Consider the following 23420-nt stretch of genomic DNA (forward strand, 5'->3'; position numbering starts at 1 on the left):
CAGTGAAGGCTTGAAAAGACTTGACTATTAGGGAATAAATAGATATCTACTTGTGAGAACACGCAAAAATCGATGGAAATAAAGTATCCTGGTAGAACGCAGAATATAAAGTAATGGTAATGTAAACTGACGCAGTTATTACAACTATTATCATTGATGAAAAAATTACCCATCTTGCACAAACCCATCCAAAACTCATATAAAGGACCACACTGATTTTTTTTAACTTATCATTATTATGATTACTTAAATCATCATTATCATCGCTTTGCAAATCAACGAACACAAATTCCTGGAAGTGTGAGGCTGTGTGGCCTGTGAGACAAATTGGGATCCGGTCATGGAGGGAGTTACTTTTGTCATGTTTGGGCTCAACAGCTGATCACACACAGGTCTCCGGGGCCATGTATCGGCGACACTTGACCTGACCTGGCCCGTCCTGGGTTGATTGGAACTTGTGCAAGTGAGAAAGTAATTTATTTAGTGTGCGGGTAAGAGAAAAAAAACTGTGTTAGCTGAGAGGTGTGTCTCAGATCTGACGGGAATTTGGTTCACTCCTTTCCTGGCTTTTCATTTATTATTATTATTTTATTTTTTGCAAGCCACACAGAAACCATTAAACCTCTGTTTTTTTTTCATTTGTGAGGCATATAGAAGGATTTTTTGGTTGCTATAATGAGAAATAAGATAAATTACCGCTCAGGCGGCGGAGCGGCAACTGCCAATAACAGCTCTCTCTCTCTCTCTCTCATTGACACAGGGTATTTTGAAAGTAGATTCATTTTTTGGTTGCTATAATGATAAATAAGATAAATTACCGCTCAGGCGGCGGAGCGGCAACTGCCAATAACAGCTCTCTCTCTCTCATTGACACGGTATTTTGAAAGTAGATTCTTACCTGGTTGGCTATCCCTTATTGCCATAGTCAGGCAGTCAGAAAAGTAACATATGAAAAATAAAATGGATAACCCAATTCCACGAGTACTGTAATCTACAAATGAAGAAATTACTGGACTAGGTGAATTGAAAGGGGAAAAAAAAAATAGACCACATTTTTTGAAGATCATTAAATGAATTGTTTCTTTCCTATTTTTTCCTTAAGCCACAAATTTCTATCCAACCTGCTACTGTAAGTGTTGCTGTTCGGTCATTTTGAGATGGACAGTATCTTAAATTTGAAAATTTGTGTATTCATCAACACTGTCCATGTTTCCATCATTTAATAATAAAATTTGGCTGGAATTGGATGGTCTCTATGGAAACCTGGGAAACAAGTGAAAAAAATGTGAGGAAATTAAGGTAAATATCTTAACAATGGTTCCTTATGTCTTACTACCACCCCTCTGCAGGATTAGTAAGCTTAGGGATCTGGTGGGAAAGTTGGGTTTTAAGGTGATGTGGGTGACAAAATCTGCCAAATCTGGGAAACTTAAAAGTCTAAGGAGAACACACTACTTTGGAGAAATTCCTAAAAATTAGTCAACAAACAATATTTCTCTCCGCTGGACACTCCATATGGACATTAACCTAATCTAATCCAATTGGGAGGAGGATTCCTTCAAAAGGACACTTACCGAACCTAAGCTAACCTATCTGTATATGCAAGAACAATGTTAGTCATTGTACTTGTACTATGCTACTTATTATTATTATTCACTTATCACTGCACTGTGTAACCATTAAGTATTTACATTTCCTTATGACACACCACCTTTGATTTTCCATATTATTCTGCATTTGATATTGCTTTATTTTTTGTTGATTTTAGATTAAGGAAGACGAATTGTGTCTACGTAATTATAAGCGTGTAAATTCAGACAGCACTGGTTTCTTATATTCAAAATATTGGTAATGAACCTATTCATTACAGAATTTCAGATTGAAGAAATATCCATCATGATTCCAATGAAGAGTCTTCAGGAATGGGCAGCAGATTGCATTGCCAAAAGTCTCCTGAATAGCCTGTGTGTGACTCGGCTGGCCATCAGCGCCTTTCGCTGCTCAGTGGATTCCAGCCAGAGGGAGGTCATTACACAATGCCTTGTAAGCTTCCAGTCTGTCTTTCATTTAATTATTATTCTGGAATTTCATTATTTGATGTTGACATCTTACTATTTTGTATTTACACTTCCATATGTTACATTCAAAGTTGATGACTTCACTTTACACAGTAGTGAGGTGTCACATGAATGTGTGCATTATCTTGTTAACTTATACACTCCCTTCTAAATTGAAAATAATGACAAATCCAAATCTAGGCACTTTTGGTTGTGTTTTTCTTTAAAACTACATATGAGAAATACTCACATGTATATGGCAGTAATTACTATGGCTTTTAAATAAATTATGTAATAACTTGGATGTTAGACTTACAGGAAGACAAGCATTTAAGTTATTCTTACTATTTTATTTTACATATTACTCCAGAGCATAAACATAAGGGTATATTTCAGTAGTATTAAAAAAATATTAGAAATGGCAGAGGAGAGTAGCAGTGGCATGTCTTCGTTTGCATGGTGATGGGTGGTCATCACTACAGCAATAACAAACACTTTGCATGAGTCTGGTCCATTATCTTGGTGTTCAAACTCCAAGAGCATGGGCATGGCCTTCGGAATAATGATGATTCACTTTGAAGAGTATTCCTGAGGATAAGAGAAATGAGTTTTTTTGTTTTTTTTTCATGTTATGGCTTATAGTGCCTGTAGGCATACTTGAAGAGTATATGTGAGAAGCGCTGTTTAGCTTTCCCCCCATTAGTGGCACAGGCAATTTTATTTATAGTGGTACCCATATTAGGGCCCATATCACCACCCAAGTACATCTTTGGTGTAACCACCTAGAACCTGAGTATCATGGTGACATGTAGATAACTTTAAACCACTCGACAAATGACATAACTTCAAAGCGGTATGAGGTGGGATTTGAACCTACGCTTGGACATCTGCCTGATCCCACACTCACCACCTTATCCACTATGCCACTGCCTCCCTTATGTCACATGAACATGTGCACATAAATGGTGAGGTACATAAATGATTGAGAGTACTGGTTATCTCTTACATTAGAGACATGAACAGAATAAGGGTGAAAGGAAGAAAGCCTTGTGCAGTGAGGCCACAGGAGAAGGGGAGGCATGCAATAGCATGAAAATAGTGATAGAAGAGTTCAAGAGATGTAACATACCATCAGTGAGAAAAGAGGCTAAAGACAGTCAGTCTGAGTTAATAAGAAAAAAAGCTTTTGATTCCACCCTATCTAAAAGAAACTTTGCAAGTGGGACCCCGCGCCCATCCCCATACATGTGAAGAGTACTTCATACATGCATGTATAAGGCCCTTGTATAAAGTTAACAGTTGGAGTGATAAGAAAACTAGTGAAGCCTCAGAACACCTAACTTCATAGAGACTGCTTTAGCAAGAGATGAGATGTGAAATTTCCAGTTTAGATTATAACTAAAGAACAGGCTGAGGATATTCACTGTAGAAGAGGGAGACAGTTGAGTGTCATTGAAGAAGAGGGGATAGTTGTCTGTAAGGTTGTGTCAAACTGATAGATGGAGGAATTGAGTGTTTGAGGCATTGAACACTACTAAGTTTTGTCTGTCCCAATCAGGAATCTTAAAGAGATCAGAACTCAGGCATTATGTGGCATCCCTGTGTGATCTGTCAACTTCCTGAAGTGTTGGTTGTCTTTAAAAAGATGTAGAAAAGTGTAAGGTGGTATCATCAGCATAGGAATGGACAGGACAAGAAGTTTGGTTTAAAAGGTCATTAATGAATAATAGGAAGAGTGGGTGACAGGACAGAATGCTGAGGAACGCCATTATTAATAGATTTTGGAGAACAGTAACAATAGAATGGTCAGAGAGAAAACTTAAGATAAAATTGCAGAGAGAAAGATAGAAACTGTAAGAGGGCAGTTTTGAAATCAAAGCTTTAAGCCAGACTCTACCAAAAGTTTTTGATATGTCTAAGGTAACAACAAAAGTTTCACCAAAATCTCTTAAAGCAGATGACCAATACTCAGTAAGAAAAGCCAGAAAATCACCAATAGAGTAGCCTTGATAGAAGCCATACTGGCGATCAGATAGAAGATTGTGAAGTAACACGCTTAAGAATCTTTTTAGGCAAGCAACAGATTAAAGGTATAGAGCAGTACTTTAAGGGATTAGAATGTGTATTTGACTGTCTCAGTAAGCTTGTATGGGTGGCTTATATGGTCACTAACTAGTAGAGATCGACTGATATATTTTTTTCCAGGGCCGATACCGATACCGATTATTTGTAGTCAAAGGCTGATAACCGATATTTGGAGCTGATATTCATTTGCAGTAAAAGGGAAAATTTTGGTGTCAAAATTTTGAATAATACAAACTCCACTTAACTTTGTTTAAATGCCTTTAAGCATATGTATATTTAGCAACTTTTCAGATTTGCAGCATGTTGAATTTTTTTTTTTCTTAGACAATAGATATCTTTATTTTAAAATTCTAACAAAAAGTGCAGGGAGATCCCAGGCTCAGCAGCATGTCGTATAAAGTTACTTGAAAACTTAAACAAATAGATAACATGATCTTAAAGATGAATAACCCAATCAACAAATAAATGAGTCACCGGTAAGTACCAAATTTTACTTATTGACCATTATATACCTGAGAATGTGTGTTTACATGCAGTTCTAAAGGCATTTAGTGCTGACTGTAAGCACTGTGCAGGCACAGCTTTCACTGCTGATTGGCTGTTACCGTGGCTCTGCTTGTAACCAATCAGATGGTGCTGTGGGTGGAACAATGCTGGAGACAGAGTAGTGACAGCAGACAGAGAGGTACGGCTGCATCAGACCCAAAATAACCCAGTTTAAAATTTATCTCTTATCGGCCGTCGAATGAAGAAAAAATAAGGCGGATACCGATGTGCGTGAAAATGCTTAATATCGGCACCAATAATCGGCCAATCCCTACTAACTAGTGATTTTGTGTCTAATATAAAGTGGTAATACTTATTTAGGTTTAAAGCCAATATAAGAATGAGAATAGTTAAATATACAGTACTGTTATTGGGACTGTATTACATAATTTAGAGCTGTGATATTGTTGGTGGGAGTGTACAGGTTTAGATACTAACTTAAGATGCATCATATTTTTTTTTTTTTTTTTTTTTACATATTTATGTAAGCTCGCTATGCCAGTTTCATAAAACAACAACTGCTCATAAGCTGTCAATCATCAGTGGATCTACTTAAAGACTAAGTTAGTAATTGGTGCTACATTTAAAAATTTCTTTCATTACTACATATCAAAAATCACAGGAAAATATTTGCTGCTTATGTGCATCTGTTGTGGTAACTTTTGTATCCAAGATCATCATACTAATTCTAAACTTTCTTGATGAATTATATGGCAATCAATTTGGAAATCTTGGGAGTCAAGGAAGTCTGTAAATCAGTGATGTAACCATACTATTATTTTTTACATTCAAGAATGAATAAGACAAATTTCTGCATTAAGCACAGTCAGCTCTATGGTAATTTTTCTTTTATTTTCTCTTCACCTCAACTTTTTTATATGCATACCAAATTTTTACAGAACTAAAAACCATGTTATTATTATTTCATGTTGTTACTTCACAAACATAAAATCTGATGTTATTATCACATAAATATAAGCACCTATATTTTCAAGTTCAGTATTTTTTTTTTATAACTGTTGCAGACAAACCTGAAGGTACATCTGTCCAGCTTAGAATGTACTGCTGCCTCCACCAACATCAGCAATCCTGTTTCTAGACTCTTAAAAAGAAGAATTGCATCAGTTGCAGAATATATATCATGCCAATCCCAGGTGAACTTCCTCAAAGCTTCTATTTTGAAACTACTGCTGCTAGAGGAATTTGTACTCAGTACAGGAGTCGTATGGGAAGGAAGGAATGCAGCCTCGGGGGAAGACAGTGATGGTGACTTCAACATTGGGTATTCTTCATCAGACACTGCCTATCTGGATGCTTTCATCAGAGTTCTGGAGACACTAGGCCCCTTTCCTGTGGAGAAGGCAGTGATCTGCTTTGATTTCCAAGATACTGACAACATGAAAGCAGTCCTGCAAGCATTGTTCAAGAGTTGTACCAAAATCAAGAGCATCCATCTGGCAGGGAAGAGTGTTCACCTTACTGCCCTTAGCAAATTAAAATCCATCTCAAAGCAACTAGAGGAGCTTGTGCTAATTGACTCCTTTGGGTCACTGACAAAAGATGTTTTCTGTGTGTCCTTGCTAGGACGGCCTTGGATAGAGTACATTTCCAGTCATGATGGGAGGTATAACTGCTTAGAACCTCAATTTCCTGTCTTGAAACACTTGTGGTACCAGCGACAAAATTCTCATCAGGGCTGGAATGATAGCTTCATTAAGACTGCAATTCTCACTTACTATCCCAATCTTCGCACACTCAATTGGCATGTGAATGACTTGAACCACAACTATGCCCTCACCAAAATTCCAGGGTTGAGTGGCAAGCAATACAACCTGGAGAACCTACTCCTGACATCTGTTGATCTATCTGACTCCAACAGGAATACAGCATCCAACAGGCTTATCTGCAGTGTGGATGTTGGATATCTCTCTCAACTATTTCCAGGCCTACTAGATGTGTCTTTGATATTTTCTCGAGGCAGAGACTGTCAGTGTTCACGCTCAGAATTAAGGGGTCCCTGTGAAGCAAGGGCTGCACAAATCATAGAGACACTTACTAATGTGCTCTCTGAGTGTAAGAAGGTAGAGTCCCTTACAGCAGGAGGGGACATTCTACACTTAGACTCTATTCTCCATCCTATTCTTAGTGTTTATGGGTACAGGCTGAAATCCCTGGGCTTGCGGCTACTTTCTACTGCCACTACCAAGCGGGAGGACATTGTATCTATTGTCTCCCTATGTGCAAATCTTGAAAATATTACAATCACAGGAAATGGCATCCTGGAGGGAAAACCAGTGAGGACTCCTCCTGAGTGTAAATGGCCCAAAGTGAGGACATTACATTTTGTGCTTAGTGTAACTCATCCAGAAAATATAGAATTAATGCAAATGTTTATATCTGCATCATATTTTGTGGAAAGTTTAAGTGTGAGTACATTTTCATTAAAGAGTTTATGTTCAATACTTTGTAGACAGACAACTATTCCTGTGATAACTCTTATTTTACCAATGCTCGATGATATATCTGACATTGATTTAGATGACCAACTATGTGTGATATTGAAGCACTGCCCAAGGGTGCGCCACATGTATGTGCCGCGTAGACTCAAACAGTGGAGAGACCTGCAGGAAAAGCTTTGGAATCGAGGAGTAACTGTAAAATTTACCGACCTCCTGGTAGGTGAATGCTGAAGATCCGACAATGTATTAGAATTATGCTATGTTGTGAAAGACAATAATGCTTTTAATAACAAATTTAGTCGCATTTTCTAGATTGATCTCCACTATGTGCAAATACAGATATTCCCTAAGGGCCTGTTCACACTAGACAGTTTTAGTCATATGAGTACTGTGAGGAAATTGCCAATCATTGGAGGTATTCTCACACAGTTGCTCTATTTTCTCAGTTGTGCAACTAAAGTCACCTCGTGTGAACAACTGCCACAGCCAGTTACACGACTAAACTCATCTACTGTAAATGGGGCCTTAACTTAAGGAAAGATCAATTATAAAACTAACAAAATCCTTTAAGGATGGTAAATAGTTAACTGAGAATTAAATTACTTTAGTATATATTGTACCATTTGACAATGTGACCCAAGGTAAAAAAAGAAAAAAGGAAAGATTCATTAGAATAAATTTGCAAAATTATATCGATACTGAAATATTTACTTTGATGATTCTTGCTCTGTACCTACTCAGTGGTTAATGACTGGTGCTGTGGGAAGTGGGAAGGGACTTCATACTAGGACCCACACTGTGGCCAATAATATTTGGTATAATGTACTGAACAAATTAATGTAGGTGCTCTGGAGTCTCGTTATTTTTCTCCATAATCATTGATACTAATATTTATTTGAAATATCACTAGTCATTTATTGTTAGTGTTACAGCATCTTCATGTGCTTACAAATTGTTAGAGTGAGTAGATATGTATATGTACAGTAGCACCTTGATACTTTGCAGGTTTGGTTTCCATAGATATCTCAAGTTACCTTAAAAGAAATATAAAATAATATTCCTATCAAAAGAACTAAATAAGTTTTTGAAGAAAAAAATTCTGTTCATAATTCTTTAAAACTATACTATTGGGCCTCACTGAACTTGAATTTGCTGGTGAAAAGTCCCGGGTAGCATGATTTGGTGTCAAAAAAATAATCAGCTATAAATCATCTTTACTATGTTCCAACTGGACATGGTTTGAGCTGTAAATCTTTTTTAATTATAATGGTTATACTGGCCCAGTTTATTGGATTAAAAATCCAGTTTATTAGAAAGCAAAAATAGTTATCAAAATATAACATGGGATTGGGAGGAATTTGCAATCTCAAGAATTAACTTGTAACTTTAAAAAAAAAAATTAAATATATTTATTATTATGAATTCCAATAATTCACCATTGTTTACAATTTTTCTCGTTTAGAAACATTAGGAAATAAAATTTTAAGTGCTATGAAACATGTATCTTGTACTATAGTTATCATTCTAATCATTTATTTTGTTTAAGCTCTATCTATTTTCTGTAAGATGAACATTGACAAAAAGTATGACAAAACACCAGCTCATACTGTGTTTACCTGACTGGGAATTAAATTCCCAAATCTCTCAGCTGTTGAGTATAAAAACCATAACATTAAGGTGTTTGTATATTGAAATTGTCCTCCTTAATGGCTGGCTAAAGAAGAAAAAAAAGTGCAGGAATAAAACGATAGGAAGAGGTTTCCAGTCCTTAAGCCACCTTTCACAATATGGAAGAGGTTTCCAGTCTCCTTCCTTAAGCCACCTTTCACAATATGGAATGTAACAGTAGCAGCAGTAGTATTTCAGCCTGATCATAGATTGTGTGGCTCCAGAGTGTTTTTCAATGTTTCATACTTATTAATTGTATTTTACATATACTAATATCCAATATTTTTTATTCACAAAACCTTATAATTTTTTAGTTAAATTTCAAGTATAATTGATGAAATATTCTTTATTTTCTTGTTTAATTTTGTTATCTTTGTGTTTACCTAGATGTGATTTATTACAAATGTAAACTATTCTAACTGCCTGGGCTCTCTCTCTCTCTCTCTCTCTCTCTCTCTCTCTCTCTCTCTCTCTCTCTCTCTCTCTCTCTCTCTCTCTCTCTCTCTCTCTCTCTCCCAAAATTTCTTGACAGTATATGAATAGAATCTATCTCAAGAGCACACAATCTCAGGATGACACCATTCTTGAGTATACAGTTCCTAGTTGATGGTGAAGCTGTAACAGCCCTGTACAACTTAACACTTTGGCCAACTCTCTTCCCATTCCAAGCACACTCTCTCTCTCTCTCTCTCTCTCTCTCTCTCTCTCTCTCTCTCTCTCTCTCTCTCTCTCTCTCTCTCTCACCACTGAGTGACAGTGATCTATAAGCCTTACTAACTATTATCATTATAAATGGCATCATCATAACTATAATAATATCCTTTGAGAACAGCCATCCAAATGAAATTAATCACTTTGCCTAAACATTCTAAAGCTGAAAATTTTAAATACCAGTGAAGTTACATATTGCCATTTTGCAAAATGTGTATTAATCCTTATTGCAGTAGAGAATTCATAAGAATAGCCAGTGGATTTCTAATAGAATACATAGCTAAACATTTCTGTAGTATGACATTATTTTTTACATATTGATCATTATACTACATGTAAAATTTATTAATTGCTGTAGAGGATTAGTTTATTTTGTTTCTTAGAAATTCATATTGATTTAACTTAAGTGTTAAAAATCTTTACTAAAGCTGAGTTGGCTATTACCATGAGTGATGACAAGATTCTGTTACTAGAATCTGTTTGCATTTTGTTTTTATCAATCATAGTGTTCATTATTTTATCCAGTACAAATGATTTGTAATGTTTTGTATTTATTGTTGTATGGAGATCATAATTCAGTTATATTACTATAGTACTTGGTGACTACCAAATGATGTTTTGAGAATGTTAACCACCTCCTCCAGAAAAGTTAGTCTCAGAAATCTAGTCAAGATTTTATGATAATTAGGAAATACTATATATGAAACCTATATTTCCTTGAAGAAAGAATGTAAAGTATCTCTTCAGAGATAATAAATTTTCTATAAAAAATAGAAATATCCTTATTTTGCTTTGTATATTTCAAAACTGAAGTGAAACTACCTCAGGCATTACCTATAAACCAAGCAACTGAATAAATTAAACTTAGTAACTAAATTATTTTATTTAAATAATCACCTTCTTAACCAAGCAACTGAGGGAAACTGATGAAAATGGTGGAGTGTGTTGTGCTGCTGGTGATTTTTCAATTTACACTCACAGTAGTCTATGAAAAAACTCACAGTACACTGTACTCTCCATGTAAGTTCCAAAAGTAATAATACATGTAATGTATCTGATACTGACGATGGCTTTATAGAAAACACTCATTACATAAGTAGTTATGAAAGTTCCACACCTGCTAACTGAAACACATCTATATACCAGCTTGCCAATCCAATGTAAGTGGGCCCAAAGCACCACACACACACATACATCCTTCACAATTAAAGCCTAGTTGATCTTTGGTGGAGATGACTAATAATTGTGCGTGATAGAGGCAAATGGAGAGCAACAGTGCTGAGTGAAAATGAGCATTTCTCATCAATCCCTGGGATCAGGTTTGGAACACTTGGTTGAGCCTATGGGGGAAGTACTCAGCATTTGTTGTGATCGGACTGAAGTGAGAAACAGTATCATAATAAATGGACAATGGTTGGGTCAGTGTATGTTGTAAGGCCTTGTTATGGATGTATAAGGCTAGCTGTGCTGTGTATAAAGTGAAAAATTATAATTAAAAATAAATACATAAATTCCTTCAAAAGGATATTAAAAAGAGCCATCTTGTTCAAAGATAGTCAAACAACTCAGTTAAATGAGATGGCAGATATTTTTGCACTACTCATGTGGTAGTACATGGTCTTCCATCCCATCACAATAGTTTTCATCTTGTGTCCCAATTTCTGGATGTCTAAAAGTCTGATCAAGAAAGACCACACCAGTTACAGACAAGCTCAAAGATGTGAGGACAAAAATCCTTCTATCACAGACATTGAACACAAACAAGGGACACAAATATGAATTCAGAAAGCAACTGTTGTCATGAGTAGTGCAAAAATCTCTGCTTTACACAGACTTCTACTTGTGCTCCAATATTTCCTTCCACCCAATGAATGCATAGTGCAAGGTGATATTTCATGTCTTTTACTCTCAAACCATTGTCTTTCAATTATCCTAAAAGTCAAATTAAGATGTGGCACACTAAATAAAGGCATGCAATTTATTGAAGGTTAGAGGCAGTATAGGGAGCCTCATAAATACCCCTTCAAATAGCTGGAAAAGTTCCTGGTGACCCTTGAGATGAGTGACAAGCTATTGTGTATAGTTTGATGCCTATGAGACATTAAATTTTATTACAGCTCCTTATCAAGTACTTGTAACATTTGGCAGTTATTGTAATTTCATGCTGTTTTGTTGTCACAGAAAATATAAAAGAATGCAATATTTCTGTGTCTAGAACAATACTAATCATTCAAATCAATTTCAATGGAAAGAAATTGTTTCATTTTGCAAACATTTCAGTTCCCAAACTAACTTATGGAACAGATTGCATCACAAAACGAATGAAATTACCCATTCTCTCTCTCTCTCTCTCTCTCTCTCTCTCTCTCTCTCTCTATATATATATATATATATATATATATATATATATATATATATATATTTTTTTTTTTTTTTTTTTTTTTTTTTTCTCCCGCCCTTCAAACTGCTTACTCTGTATAAGGGCCTTATCCGTCCCTGTATGGAGTACTCTTCGCATGTTTGGGGGGGTTCCAGTCACACAGCTTTGCTTGATAGGGTGGAATCGAAAGCTCTTCGTCTCATCAACTCCCCTCCTCTGACTAACTGTCTTCAGTCTCTTTCTCACCGCCGAAATGTTGCATCCCTTTCTATATTTTATCGCTATTTTCATGGTAACTGTTCTACTGATCTTGCTAACTGCATGCCTCCCCTCCTCCTGCGGCCACGCTGCACAAGGCTTTTTTCTTCCTCTCATCCCTATTCTGTCCAACTCTCTAATGCAAGAGTTAACCAGTACGCTCAATCATTCATCCCTTTCACTGGTAAACTCTGGAACTCACTCCCTGCAACTGTATTTCCAAATTCCTACAACTTGTCTTCTTTTAAGAGGGAGGTATCGAGGCATTTGCTCCCCTAATTCTGGCTGACGGTTTTGGCACTTTTTGTACTCTTTGGAGAGCCAGCGCTCAAGTGGGCTTTTTTCTAACTTTCTTTTTTCCCTACGTAAAAAAAAAAAAAAAAAAAAAATATATATATATATATATATATATATATATATATATATATATATATATATATATTATACAGTCGTACTGGAAATTTTCAGCGCAAAATTACAGGCCGCCCAAACTTTTCGCTTAACTCAAAACAAGAAAAATACCTAATCTGCGACCAAGCTTATCGCTATTTTTCAATGGTATGCTTTGTACAGTACCACTATTTAGCAGAGACAATACGCACACACGACTTGGCAACTCTGTTCAGTCTCTCCCAGGTCCATGTGGTGTCACCGTGCAACTTGCAAGCATATTTCACGCAGATTGCTCGTTTTTTGCAATGGTCTTTGTGTTTTTGCCTCAATATCTCTGAAATGGGAAGTGATAATGAGCTGGGAAGAGACACAATTGTTGCTATTATAACCTTTTATAAGGAGAGCTATAATAATTGTAAAGATATAGCCACTCGTGTGGGAATGGAAGTGCGGCAAGTTCAAAAGTGGACGAAGAAATTTTGAGGTGGTGAGGTGACGCCATTCCTACCCCAATTAAGCCTTGCTCTGGTCGGCCAAGGAAGATATCAAATCGTACTTCTAAAGTCATTAGGAGGCAGTTGAATAAAAATCCAATACTCACAGCTAGAAAACTGAAGGAAATTATCCTTCACTGCTTCAGGATGTAATATGCATCTCACTAGTCTCAGATCATTTACTCAAAGATTTACAATACCCTTCAATTTTCTAGCTGTGAGTTTTGGATTTTTATTCAATTGCCTCCTAATGATCTTAGAAGTACGTTTTGATATCTTCCTTGGCCGACCAGAGCAAGGGTTAGGATAGGAATGGCGTCACCTCCTCCATCTCAAAATTTCTTGGTTCACTTTCTGAACTTGCCGCACTCCTATTCCCACACGAGTGGCTATATCTTTACAATTAAAGCCTTCCTTATAAAGTGTTATAATAACAACAATTGTGTTTCTTCCCAGCTTTTTACCACTTCTTATTACAAAGATATTGGACCCTAGAAGAATCGTCTTGTGGAGTGACGAGTCAACATTATAACTAATTTTTTTTATTATAGTTGTTTCGCAGATCCAAGCGTGTGAGGCCACGGCCTTCGTATACAGGCCTGAGGGATCAGATGTGACGTCAGCACAAGTAGGCCATCGCCGCGCCGCTCTGCTCATCTCTTTTCCCATAAATGTTCTATCATTTCTGTTTTTATCGATGATCTTTTTCTTTTGTCTTACAATATAAACGTATGATGATGATATTTTGCATTATTTTACCTGAACCATATATTTTACTTAGATTTTTTTTATTAATTTCAAAAATCTTAGTAGTCAGCTAAATAATAGCATAAACCCTATACACCAACACCTGTGGTGATAACGTTTATATATATATATATATATATATATATATATATATATATATATATATATATATATATATATATATATATATATATATTACACATCCTTTAGACCAGCACGTTAAAACCACACCCTTTAGACCAGCAAGCTAAAAACATCCCCTTTAGACCAGCAAGATAAACATACCCTTTAGACCAGCAAGATAAACATCCCTTTAGACCAGCAAGATAAACATCCCTTTAGACCAGCAAGATAAACATCCCTTTAGACCAGCAAGATAAACATCCCTTTAGACCAGCAAGATAAACATCCCTTTAGACCAGCAAGATAAACATACCCTTTAGACCAGCAAGCTAAAAACAACCCCTTCAGACCAACAAGCTGAAAACACTCCTTTTAGACCAACAAGCTAACCCCCCTTTAGACCAGCAAGCTAAAAACACCCCTTTAAACCAGCAAGCTAAAAACACCGTCTTTAGACCCCTTTAGATGGGTTAGGTTAAGATAGGTTAGGGCAGGCTAGGGTTAGGTTATTGCCCACCTTTCTCTGTTTATCTTACCAACAATTAATTGGCATAAAAGCTGTTCTTGATTTCAAAACATTTATGTTGATCAATACATTTGTTTCATTACCTAACTTAACCTGCCGTAACCTACCCTTACCTATCCTAACCAAACCTAAGGTAGTACTCGAGTAGCCAAGGTTCCTTATGTTCACCTACACTAAATATATCATAAACTGATATCATCACATCATTATACAGGGTGTAACACGAGTTTCTGCGAATACTTCTAGGAAGCGAAAGAACAAGTTATTCTAAGTAAAAAAAATGTTCTATACTCATATGACTTTTGAGGCTTTGTTTAGTCGTGGGGTGAAATTTAAGTGTGGCTGGTACGGGCGATTGTTTTATTTCGTAGAAACACCATGTCCACCTTACTGTAAGTGTGTGGTACTTTCAACAGAGATTTTTTTGTCTGTCAAAATCATGCAATACCATCGAGATTTATTTACCGTCAATCTTGGTGTGAAATTCCGAACAGCTGATCTGCTGCTAGCCTCCCTCAGGCAGGCAAGGTGTCCCCGTATAGCCTATTACTTTATTTGTCAGTAATTACAGACATTCTAACACGGTGTCAGATTTATCTGTAAATTACCTCTCAGTCAATACTACTCGTCTCATTGCAGAATATTGCTATACCCCAAAACTTGTAGAAATGATAGCGAGTTATGCAGTTTGTTCGATTGTGAAAAGTAGTGGGTTATTCAATTATTTCTGCAAATTTGTGGGTGTTACAGTATCCCATGATCAGACAAGTGGTATTACAGATTAGGAATTTACCGGTAAACATTACACAATGTTAACATGTCTGTAATTAGTGACAAATAAAATAAAAGGCTACCCACCTCCCCTGGCAGGAGGGCGGTAGTGAGGCTATCTAGCAGAAAATTAGCTGTTTGAAATTTCACTTTAAGACGGTGACGGTAAATACATTTTGATTGTGTTGTGATTTTCCAAAGGAAGAAAATATATACAAAATGCTACACACTTACAGTAAGGTGGAGTAAGTTGATATAGTGTTTCTATAACATAAAACACCCGACCGGCCCAGCTGGTGTAACAGTCACCCCGCCACATGCACTTGAATTTCACCCCACGACTAAACAAACTTGTACTTTCACCTCTACAAGTATTCGCAGAAACTCGTGTTACACCCTGTATTATAATGTGGATATAACTATACTAGTTGTATACAATAAACATTGGTTTAGTTTTTGGTTGGGGTGGAGTCTGCTTGCTTGATAGCATGAAGCCAAGCCCGCGCAAGCTTCTCTTCTTTTGGGAATGAAAATAAGCACACCTTTGGCCCACTTTTGTAATTCCCTTTACATAAAGGAACGCAACACTTGTAAGGCATGGCAGAACGCCTAGTGAGTGCACCAAAACCACTTAAAACAAGACCACGGCGGAGTTCCCAAACACTCCCGACACACCCAGGAAGGCCGTGGTGAGGCACCCCAAGGGGTCAGCTGACCCCAATGATCGACGCTATACAGCTGAAATGGTTAAGCATGGTCCAAGTGTTATGGTGTGGGGTTGCTTTGCGTTTGGTGTAGTTGACACTTTAGTGTTTCTTGAAAAAGAAATGAGAACATAAATTAGCACAGTTATTTCGAGTTACTGTATGATAACCTGCCTGAAAGTTTTGAATAGTGTAACGCTAGTTGGTTTATGCAAGACGGAGCTCTTGCTCACACAGCTCAGTTTGTTACCCAGTGGTTAGAGGACTGTGGGTTATACTACTTCAAAAAGTGGCTCGGGAATTCACCAGACCTGAATCCCTGTAGAGCATGTGGCTTAAAATCGCCTCAGTGTATTTCCAATAGTGTTCACACGGATGCGAAACTTTGGGACAGATGTCACCCACACCGCACACACCGATTCCATGCTCGCCGGGCAGGCGATTTTTTCTGGCCATTGCATCGATGGGTCATACCCCTTGGGATTCCCGCCTTTGTGCTTTTTTTTTTTTTTTTTTTTTTTTTTTTTTGACCGCGTTGTCCTGGCTCTCCCTCACTCACTCACTGTCCTTCACCGGGATTTCCTTGCTTCTTAATATCCTGTTCATTGAATGATAGAACTTAACCCTTTACTTCCTGAACATGCTTCCAAGTATAAAAAATATATATTCTTTTAAGTAAACATGTTGTTTTGGAGATGTAAATGACACATATGTACAAAAGAAAAATCATTTTTATTTGAAATTGAGAAAATATATTAACGTGACAAAATTGTCCTTATACAACATTTTTGTTTTTCTCAAATTTTTTATTTTGGAACCTATTATGAAATAAAATTGTCCTAATACAGTGTAATATCATGTAAACAAGAACTATATATCATAATGCATATTTACTAAAAAACATAAGGATAATTATATTCCAATATATACTATATACAACTTTCTATTTCCTTTGGTTATTCTAGTAGTTTGATTGCACAGGGCAGCAGAACATTGTTTTCCTTTCTGTATATAATTATCTTGTATAAGCCTATATGACTAATCACGTTCTCTAGTAATTGAGAAATAAAATACAACTTTCATCAGTCCAAAACATATAAGTCTGAGTGACTGATAAGTGACTAATATATCCTTTGGTTATAGAAGTTTGAAGTAACATAAATACAACTCTTGACTCACAGCCCTATAAAACTAAAGCTTGCAATTCTTTCACATCTTACTTTGAAAATTAAATTTGTTTTATCTCAATTGGTGTGAAATTCCTGAAAGCAATTTCGTTTTGATTCCAAACATAAGTGAACTTAACATTTCTGGCAGAACACTGAAATCTTGCCTTTACACCTAGGTAATTTACAGGAACCCCTTCAAGAAGATATGAGAGAAATGATCAATTTTATCCAATCTGATATCCTTATCAGGAATGGGTTTTGTAGCTTTTCCCCTTTTTTTTCTTAACAGTGTATGCACCGCTTACTGCATTACCTAAGCTCTTCCTCTTTTTCCCTTTTGTCTTTCCACTTAGCAAGAGAGAGTAAGATAATTTTAGCATGAAATCACAAACGCTCATTTGCTTTCTCTCTGGAATTTGCCTGTCGTCTGTGTAACAACCATGAGTTGGCTTAGGCCTAGGTGATAGATCTGGTGATGGATTGTCAATTTCCAGAACGAGGGTTTCATATGGATGTTCATCCTCTTCAGTTGACTCCTCTGAAATATATTTTATATTTTATGTCATCTTGAGAATGGTAACAAACCATAAATTTTGATATATCAAACTTTTCTAAAAGTTCTCTTCATATTCCAAAGCAAAGTCCACTATACTAAAAACATACCATATTCTGAGTCATGCGGCTTATAATCATCATCAACTTCGTCATCAGCATACTCATCAATATCCTCAGAATCACTTGTACATAGTGGTAGCACCTCAATCAGTCTCCTTACGACCGTAGAAAGTTGTTGTCTTGAAGCCTATTCTGCCTGTTATGAAGGAGTGATTTCCTTTACTGTCTATATATTGTTACGTACGCCACGGCTGCAGTTAACTGCTATAGCTCACTAGAGTGTTATCCTGGCGAGGTCGCCACTTTATGCTACGTTCACCACGGCTGCAGTTAACTGCTACAGCTCACTAGAGTGTTATCCTGGCGAGGATGCCAACTTTGTTACGGTCAGTACAGTGGGGAATATAACACTCCACAGAGTCCCCACTACTATAAATCACAGCAGCCGTAACACTCAGGTTCTTTCAAGGTCGCCAACAGTGTATAACTTCCCCCACTGTAAGGGAATCTCCTTAGCAACTCCTTCTCCTCCTGTACCCAACCAAGTAGAATTTATAAATGGTAGATGCTATGTGTAACAGGGCGAGGCCTTAATACCCCCTAGAGAAACCGCCCACAAGGACAATTCCACCCACTTCTATGAAGTATTAATGCCTCTCCACACGCCTTGCCCACAGACTGTGATAAATCACAGACTGGGAAAACACGCGCAGTATATTACTATACTATCCTACTACGACTAGTGGTTCCTAACACCTGTCACACTGACACCCCTAGCCTACGATTACTGCAATATATGATGTGTACAGCACATCCGGTGGTGTACACACAAGCCCAGACACCACCTACGGGTGACAACAGCCATACACGGAGTCCAGATACTCGTCACAGACAAGTCTGGCGGACGAGAACTACGCACCACTGGCCGACATGAAGCCTCTCAGCATTCAATAGCGTGTGGCTACAACCACTACAATACAGCGTACTACTGAAACTATACAAAAGATGATGGGGGCACACAGCCGCCCACCAAACACACTGGTGACCATCGCCACCAACAGCAACAACGGGACGAGACAATGCGTCCTCCGCGTCGCCACACCCGAGTGGACGAACGCACGAGAAATGCAGCCAACTTGCCACGCTTCTCTCAGAACAACAAGCCCGTTGCTCTACAGTCACGGTCTACCAGTAGCAAGCCAGCTATTCAACAGGAGGGCACAACTCCCAGACCGATGACTAATGAGTACTTAACACACAGCCCAGCAACACGTCTCTTCACTGTGCCCAGAGCGTACGTGTTAACTCCGCTGAAGACTGGCTGGTACTATAAACAGTATACTACTGATACTACACAACAGATGATGGGGCACACAGCCGCCCACCAAAACACACTGGTGACCACAGCCACCAACAACAACAACAGGACGAGACAAACGCGTCCCTCCGTGTCGCCACACCCGAGTGGACGAACGCACGAGAAATGCAGCCAACTACACACTTCTCCTAGGACAACAAGCCCGTTGTCTAACAGCCACGGTCTACCCAGTAGCAAGCCAGCTACTCAAACAGGAGGGCACAACTCCCAGACCAATGACTACTGAGTACCTCGAAAAGCCCAGCAACACGTCTCTCTCACTGTGCCAGACCGACGAGAGTGGTGTCTATCTCCGCTGAAGGCTAACTTGGTACTGAGTTGCTCGCCAGACAACGAGAAACAGGGAGAGGGAGGCGGGTTGTCTGCTCAACAGAACAGCCCGAGGGGCCCGCGCTGGGTGGCGTCACACATATGCATATAATATAATTAAATAAAGGGAAAAATAATGCGGTGCCCCTCACACGCCCTCCCTTAAAAGAAAAAATATTTGGAAACAAAACATTTACAAAATTTTTTAAAAGGCATGGAACTGATTAAAGGGAATGGCCCTGGACAGACAATCTGCTACAACGTTGTCTGCTCCTTTTATATGTCTTACTATGACATTGTACTCCTGGGCTCACTCGGTATGGGGGCCATTTGACAGGCTTTTCGTCCCCAACATCAATATCGTGTTCTATCAACTGTGTCCTGCCCGGGACACTGCTAAACACAGAAGAGTACTTCCTCAGCCGCCGAAGCAACTCATCTTGCTGATCCCCTAAGTGTTCAACCTTCTCTTTCAAGAGATGGAGGCTATTCCGTTCCCACTGCCCTGTAGGAACAACAGGTTCAGGCCCAATAACTTCTGGAGCCTCTCCCTCCCGGCAGAAAAATAAAACTGAAGATGCCTCTTGCACGGCAGAACTAAAAGAGCCCTTCTGGCTAGTAGAACGAAAATAGGGCTTCAGCATGTTAACGTGACACAGCTGAGCCCTCTTGCGCCGGTCAGGAGTGACCACCAGGTAGTCGAGGTCACCTACCTTCTTCTCTATAACATAGGGGCCACTATAGCGGGCAGCAAGCGGCTGGCCCTGAAGTGGTAACAGCACGAGCACTTCATCTCCAGGGGCAAAACTCCGATACTCGGCCCTTCGGTCATAATACCCCTTCATACTCTGCTGGGCCTTACACAGGTGGGCCTGCGCCACCTCTAATGCCTTGGCTAATCTCTCTCGACTGCTCATGAGGCTCTTAAGCAGTGAGACAGGGCGCTCAGGCGACGGCTGACACCAAGCCTCCCGAACAACGTCGAGCGGTCCACGCACTCGGTGTCCAAACACTAGCTGATTGGGTGAGAAACCCAAGGACTCAGTGGGCGCTTCTCTCACCGCAAATAAGACAAAGGGGACACCCTCGTCCCAATCCTTATCTCTCTCATTGCAAACACTCTTGAGCATGGTCTTGAGAGTTTGATGATGTCTCTCCAGGGCTCCCTGAGACTGCGGATGATAAGCACTGGACACAATATGCTTGATCCCCCACGCAGTCATCGTATCTTTAAACAACTTTGAAGTAAAGTTGGTCCCCTGATCGGACTGCAGCTCTGCTGGCAATCCAAAGTGTGTAAAGAAGGTTAACAAAGCCTTCAGCACCACCTTAGAGTGAGTGCTTCTCAGGGAATTGCTTCAGGGTACCGCGTGGTAACATCCATTATGGTCAACAAATACTTGTGACCAGCCCTGGTAGTAGGCAGAGGACCTACTATATCAATCAAAACCCTCGTGAAGGGAGGATCAACAGCAGGGATGGGGTGGAGTGGCGCCACAGGGGGTGTCTGATTAGGCTTGCCCACCACTTGACAAGTGTGGCAGCACTTAAGAATCGTGGCTACTTCTCCAGACATGCTGGGCCACCAAAATTGCGACGCAGGCGAGCGACGGTCTTTCGGATGCCCAGGTGTCCAGCCATGGGCCCCTCATGTGCCAACAGCACAAGTGCCTCACGCAGCTTATGCGGCACAACTACTTGCAATAACTCACCACCGTCACTCTCCTGCCATCTACGACACAACACCCCTTGATGCAAAACAAACTCCTCCCTGCCCTCCAGCTCCTTACTTCCCTCACCCACTCGAGCAAAGAAGGAGGCCAACGCCGGGTCCTCCTGCTGCCTACGAATGAGCTCTGCAGGCTCTAGCTGGGTAAGAGAAAGGGGGACTATAGAGTCATGGGGTTGAGGCAACGCTGCAACCTTACGTCCCACACGGCATCGAGGACGGAGAGCTGGCCTAGGTTGCTCCGCTCCTGCCATGTGATTCGGTGAGTCCTCAGAAGGATCAGTCACCAGGCAAGGGAACAGCTCGCTCCCTGCCTCCACGATGCTCCGCAGGGGAAGAAACTTCCAACTCCCCGCAGAACTGGAAGTCTCCCACCCTGGGCGCCAACTTCCAACAAACTGCCTGACTCATCATGCTGGAGCCTGTGCTGAACATCAGAGCCCTCAGCCTCCACACCAGGAAGCGACTCAGCACGAGTGCTCCCTCCGGAGTGCTCTGCAGAGTGAGGATAACCATCAAACAACTCAGCTACACCCAACACTCCGTCCTCACTCTCAGCAACAACTCCCAAAGCCGAGTCCGGTGCATTAACAAGTGACTCCACGCCGTCACCGTCAGCCTCTACACCAGAACTCAATGGTGAGCCCAACACTGGCTCCACCACATCAGCACTGCTACTCCCATCTGGAGTCAATCCCACCTGGCTGCTAGCAACCTCCTGGGTAGTAACAGGCTCTCTCTCAGCCCGGCGGGCCTGAGAGCGGGTAACAACATTTACAGAGTCTTGCACCACTGGCCCAGACTCTTCAGCAACCTCATCCTCATCAGAGGTTGGGATCCATACACGACCACCAGCCAAATCATTCCCAAGCAGGAAGTCCACTCCTGCGACTGGCAGTTCGTCTGCCACTGCTACCTGAGCCGTAGCAGTGACAAGAGGACATGACAGCGTCACCTCAGCCGTCACGAACTCCTCCACAGTGTTAAGTCCACGACACAACACTGCCTTGCTAGATGTCACCTTCCTACCAGTGACATTTCGGCACACTGACTGCTGTGCTCCCGTATCACGCAGTACAGTGACGGGATACTTTGTGCCATCAATCTCAACCGTGCCTCCACACAGGAAAGGACGGCACCAGTCAAGCTCACTATCCTTAGGTGCGGGCGTGGCAACAGGGGGAGGAACAGGTGGGCCAACCTGCTCTCCTCCTCCAAACACAACTCAGGCACACGTGCCTTCTCACTTCTAAAACCTGAAGGAGCAGTCAACTCATCACCACAAACTTGGTCTGGCCACACCAACAAGGCAACTGGTTTCTGCGAGGACTTGGGAGTTTCAGCTGTTACTAACTTTGGGCAATTGAACTTAAAATGCCCTTTTCCTCGGCAGTGATAGCACGTAGGCTGGTAATCATACTTGGGAGTTTTAGGGGCCGCCTTCCCCGCCGTCCCATCCTTCGCAGAAGAAGGAGGGTGGGGCCTGGGGCTTTCCCAAACCCATCTTATTGCCGAATCCAAAATATCGCCTAAAGTGGCCTGGAGAGCCTGAGGAAGAACTGCCACCACTCCCTGGGCCTCCCTTATGACCACCTTCCTTACGACTCCAACTCCCAGGCTGCTGCACAGGACGGTGGGCCAACACATAATCATCAGCCCATGTAGCAGCCTCCTTCAAAGTCCTAAACCTCTTCTCCGTCAACAGAGGTACCAGCTCCTTGTCAGCAATATCAATGAACTGCTCCATAACTACTAACTCCTTCAAAGCCTCGAGAGAGTCAACACCCTCGCTTGCAATCCACCTCTCAAACACTTGCTCCGGTGAACGAGCACACTCGAGGTAGGAGTCACTTGCTCGCTTCCTCTTTCCTCTGAATTGCAAGCGATAGGCTTCTGGTCGCAGCTCATATGCCTGCAAGATGTTAGCCTTAAACTCCTCATAATCATCCCACGTGGTGAGTCACAGTTAACATCTCGCCGGCTCACACTTGCACCCTCACCCTCCACTGGTGAGGTGAAAAGGCCAGTAACTCCCTTCATGGTGCTCACAGGGACTCGTTCTCACATACAATAAAATAATATAAGTAATAATACCCCACACAATACACTACACACTATAAAGCACTTGGTTTAATCCTGGCGAGGTCGCCACTTTCTGTTACGTACGCCACGGCTGCGGTTAACTGCTACAGCTCACTAGAGTGTTATCCTGGCGAGGTCGCCACATTATGTTGCGGTCACCACGGCTACGGTTAACTGCTATAGCTCACTAGAGTGTTATCCTGGCGAGGATGCCAA

General features: G+C 40.2%; 1 protein-coding gene and 1 long non-coding RNA gene across 4 annotated transcripts; one reads left to right on the top strand and one right to left on the bottom strand.

The window, feature by feature from the left end:
• Positions 1–305: 305 nt before the first annotated feature.
• LOC123519840 lies at positions 306–10397 on the top strand. Of its 3 annotated transcripts, none has more exons than XM_045281410.1 (3): positions 306–463; positions 1871–2043; positions 5714–10397. In XM_045281410.1, the coding sequence occupies exons 2-3, from the start codon at positions 1897–1899 to the stop codon at positions 7376–7378; spliced, it is 1812 nt and encodes a 603-aa protein (XP_045137345.1). In that variant the 5' UTR covers positions 306–463; positions 1871–1896; the 3' UTR covers positions 7379–10397. The 3 variants fall into 3 exon arrangements, with proteins under 3 accessions (XP_045137345.1, XP_045137344.1, XP_045137346.1); XM_045281409.1 differs by having other exon boundaries at positions 314–491; XM_045281411.1 differs by having other exon boundaries at positions 317–471.
• A 6240-nt stretch (positions 10398–16637) lies between these two features.
• Positions 16638–18160, bottom strand: LOC123520250. The gene is made up of 2 exons (XR_006679209.1): positions 17755–18160; positions 16638–17629 (listed from the first exon to the last, which is right to left on the bottom strand). It is a non-coding gene; the product is annotated as an uncharacterized LOC123520250 (long non-coding RNA).
• Positions 18161–23420: the final 5260 nt, after the last annotated feature.

The sequence above is a fragment of the Portunus trituberculatus genome, chromosome 46 (genome assembly GCF_017591435.1).
Source record: "Portunus trituberculatus isolate SZX2019 chromosome 46, ASM1759143v1, whole genome shotgun sequence".
Lineage (NCBI taxonomy): Eukaryota > Metazoa > Arthropoda > Malacostraca > Decapoda > Portunidae > Portunus > Portunus trituberculatus.

Coding starts and splice junctions, on each gene's coding strand:
- LOC123519840 (XM_045281410.1), top strand. CDS start 1,897: ATGATTCCAATGAAGAGTCTTCAGGAATGGGCAGCAGATTGCATTGCC. Junction 2,044..5,713: donor AGGTCATTACACAATGCCTT/GTAAGCTTCCAG, acceptor TAACTGTTGCAG/ACAAACCTGAAGGTACATCT.